The 3,991-nt window shown below is 65.5% G+C and overlaps 1 protein-coding gene across 1 annotated transcript; it reads right to left on the reverse strand.

Moving 5' to 3' along the window:
• Positions 1–4: 4 nt before the first annotated feature.
• Positions 5–847, reverse strand: LOC103610514 (mas-related G-protein coupled receptor member E-like; the record flags this gene model as incomplete). Its single annotated transcript, XM_008594669.1, has 1 exon — positions 5–847. A coding segment is annotated over exon 1 (843 nt), but the record flags the coding sequence as incomplete, so codon positions are not given.
• Between the last annotated feature and the right edge of the window lie 3,144 nt (positions 848–3,991).

The raw sequence follows: 3,991 nt of genomic DNA on the forward strand, positions 1-3,991 counted from the left end.
GGGGCTCACGCAGCCTGCAGCCCCGGGTGCTGCCCAGGCAGAAGTAGATGACGGGTTTGGCCGCGCCGTGCATGCCGGCCAAGAGGAAGCTGAAGTGGTAGAAGTAGTGTGGGATGTGCCAGTGCAGGTTCCGGGACAGCCAGTAGATGCCGAAGGGCAGGCCACAGAAGAGGAAGAGGAGGACGGTGAGGAGGACAAGGGCGGGGAAGCCACGGGGCTGGTGCCGCTGGGGGCCGCGCTCCACCCGCAGCAGCAGGAGCAGGCTGGCCCCGCACATGGCACAGCACAGGACGGCCAGCAGGGCGGCTGCCACCAGCCACAGTGTGCGGCACCAGTGGCGGCTGGGCTCCCCGAAGAACTGGGTGCAGGCACCACTGAGCAGCAGGTGCAGCAGCAGGCAGAGAGCCCAGGTGAGGGCGCACACGCAGGTGGTCAGGTGGCGTGGGCGGCGGCACGGGTACCAGGCCGGGAAGAGGGAGGCCAGGCACTGCTCCAAGCTGACGGCCGCCAGGAGGCTCAGGCCCACGATGTAGCAGAAGAACCTCAGCGTGGCCAGGCTGGTCTGGACGAAGGCTGGGAAGTCCAGCTGGCCACGCAGCAAGTCAGGAACGACGGCCACCATGTGGCAGCCGAGGAAGATGAGGTCGGCGCAGGCCACGTCCAGGAGGTAGATGGCAAAGGGATTCCTGTAGACATTGGAGCTGAGCAGCCAGAGGACCGCCCCGTTCCCCAGCAGCCCGCCCAGGCTGAGGGTCTCAGTGAGGGCCAGGATGAGGAGGTTGAATGTCGCATCCTCCTGCCCGCCGCTGGGGGACTCTGTGAGCTGTCCGGATCCTCTCAACTCCATCGTTGGCAAAGCGTGAGGGCGGGTGAGCCAGGAGGGCTGGGAAGTTTGTCCTGCGCTCGCTCGCTCTCCTCCGATGCCCCTGTGGCCACAACAACAGCTGAGTTTGGGGCTCAGGAAACTCTGCCCCTGACCCGCCCCACATTGGAGGAGACAGGAGAGCCAGGGCTGGGTGGGTGGGTGACCGGAGCACGGTGAGACCCCAGGAGGAGGCTCCCCTCCCTTTTGTGCCCTGGTCACTTGACCTGAGCCTCCCTTCTCTGAGACTCCAGCCTCTGAGGCTGCTGCGACGGACGCTCAGGGGCTGGTCCTGCAGGTGGGGGGGGGGGGCGGGAAGAGGGTTCAAGGCCCGGTGGCCCCTGGTGCTAGTGGAGTCTTGATCCTTGGGATGAGTCTCATTTCAAGATTAAAGGCAGCGTATGACGTGCCACCTGTGTCCTATGAGTGGAGTGACTGCGGGGGGTCAACACGTGGTGGCCGGGCAGGTGTGTCTGTCATCATCCTTCCCCCTTCCAGTCCTCCCTTGATATTCCATGAGGGGCTGCTGCCAGTGGACTCCGAGTCCTGAGCCCTCCAGCCTGGCCACACAATGTGGCCAAGGTCAAGACCCCGGGAAACCTCCTTCACCCTCCCCATGTCCCTGCTGCCCTCAGCAGGACCCTCAGGGGCAGGGGGGAGGCTCCATCCATCTCTCCTGCCACTCACCCGGTCCCTGTGGGGAGAAGAGGGACCGATGGTGAGGCGGGGAGGGGCCCAGCCCTCTGAGGTCCTCCCCTCGCACTTCATTCCTGCTGCGTCCCCAGGCAGTCGTGTCACTGGGGCAGGTCCGCGTGCTGCAGACGGGCCAGTGACATAGTTCAGTGTTAGACCTTGCTGGCCTGCCCAGAACTTGGAGCAGGAGACCCGCCTGCAGTTACCTGTCCCCATCCCGCCGCCTGAGGTTGCCTGTCCCTGCTCTGCCACCTGTGGCTACCTCTCCCCACCTCACTACCTGAGGTTACCTGTTGCTGTCTTCCCATCTGTGGTTGCCTCTTCTCGTCCTGCCACCTGAGGTTACCTGTCCCCATCCCACCACTTGTGGTCACCCAGTCCCATCATGGGCCCTGAATGCTGGGTGATCACAGCTCCTCCTCCCGGGGTTGGGGGACATGGATGGGGCCCTGCATCTCCCCAGAGACTCTGCATGGTGCCTCCGTCCCTCCGTGGTGGCTGCTCCCCTTGTCTCTTGGGAGGGGCCATGGTGAGGGTGGATGGCGCTGGGTGCTGAGTGAGGCCCCCTGGGCTGATGTTAGTGGCTTGCTCCCACCCCAAGCTCGGCTCAAAACGCCTGCTCTCCCCCTTCAGGTCTGGGAAGGTCTCAGGGCAACGCAGGAGGAGCCAGCCCTGGGGGGAAGGCCCGCTCTGAGCCAGGGGCGCTGGCTGCCCTGCAGGGTCCTGGTCACCTTCTCTCTCTGTTCAGAACCCCTGCTGTCTGCTGTCTCCTACTTGACAGGCTGAGGCCGTCCCCACCTCGGAGGTGAGTGGCTCAGCGGGGAGGACACGCCGATCCTGCTGCTCCAGGAAGTGAGTGCTGCCCATGGGGCCCAGTGTGGGTCACCCGGCCTGCGGGCCCACCTGGGGGTGGACTCGTCCCTCTGTCCACGTGCTCCATCCTGGAAGGCAGGGCACAGTGACGGACAGGCGGTAGGACAGAGGGGACTGCCCTGGGCCAGCCCTGTGGGATGCAGACCCTTCACGGGGCTGACGGGCATCACTGCCATTACAGGTGGGGATGAGGACAGAGGTCCTCCCACTCTGGAGAGCCCAGGCAGGGTCCCCAGCACTCAGGCCCAGAGAGGTCGTAAGTCAGCCCTCACTGGACCCTGTCCCAGCCACACGGTCCCCCCGCCCCACCCCGCAAAGCTGTCTGCAGGATCCCCAGGGAAGCTCTAGCCCTAAAAGAGTGGGTGGGCTTTCTCTAGCCCCGTGGCCCTCACGCAGGGCTCACCCCCTCCTGGGACGGCTGCCTCGCTCACCTCCTTCACCCAAAGGAGGCTGCACTGCCGTCAGCCTGGGACACGTGTGCCCCAGGGAGAAAGCTGGGATGGGAAGGGGGACAGGAGGAGCAGAGAGAGGAGGAGGGGAGGGGAGGAAGGGGAGCGAGCAGGACCATGAGCGGACAGGAAGAGGACGCAGCAGAGACAGCGCCTGCACCTGCCCCTGGGACAGGCATGGGGAGGGGACGCTCAGCCACTGGGCTGGTGCTGTCTCCTGTCACTGTGACCCTGGAGTGGGTCCGTGTGAGGGACCACCTACCAGTTGGAGGCCGGGGAGGGAGGGAGGGCTCGGTAGGTGGGGCCCCCACAATTGGGTTATGGGGCCCTAGGGTGGGAAGGGGAAAGGGCGCAGGAGGGAGGGGGAGGGGGAAGAGGGACAACAGCAGGACAGAACGGGGAGAGGGCACAGCGCTGGCTCCATCGGCGGGAATCCTGGAGGCCCAGGGCTGTGCAGAAAACCATCCAGGCTCAGCGCCGGGTGTGGCCGGGAGAAGAGGGCTCAACCCTGGGCTCTCTCCTTCACCCTCCCTTGAGAGCCACCAATTTCCCTCCCCACCAGCATGGAGCACAGACAGCGTGTGGGAAGTGGGGTAGACGTGGGCCAGTGCCACCAGGGGGGACTGTCCTTCAGCTGAGGGTCCCCTTCTGGAGTCAGCACAGAGCTGGCCACAGGCCAGGAGGGTGGAGGACAGAGCCTGGAAAGTTACACTGTTGACAGCATCAGACTAGCACCCACGCCCCTCCCCACCCTGCCCCGTCTGGCCAAGCTCCTGGGCTGGCCCCAGAGACCCCCTGGCCACGCCGCCCGTGCTGCTCACCGTGCTGGTGGAGGACCGGCCGGCCCTGGGCCTCAGAGCTCCAGCCCCCAGCGCCTCTTGCAGCTCCTCCTCTGTGTCAACCAGCTCCTCAGAGTCACATGGTGTCTGGCTGGGCGGGTCCAACCAGGGAGGAGTCTCTCTGGGGACCCTTTCTCCTCTGCTCAGCCCCTGCCCAGGTATGGGCAGCAGGAGAAGTGGGCCCCTCCCTGCAGCCTTCTGAGCAGGTCCAGGGAGCACAGAAGCCCACGAGGTATCTGTGTGGAGCTGCGCCAAGCTGTGACCTCACCATGCTC

The sequence above is a fragment of the Galeopterus variegatus genome, unplaced genomic scaffold (genome assembly GCF_000696425.1).
Source record: "Galeopterus variegatus unplaced genomic scaffold, G_variegatus-3.0.2 Scaffold11254, whole genome shotgun sequence".
Taxonomy (NCBI): domain Eukaryota; kingdom Metazoa; phylum Chordata; class Mammalia; order Dermoptera; family Cynocephalidae; genus Galeopterus; species Galeopterus variegatus.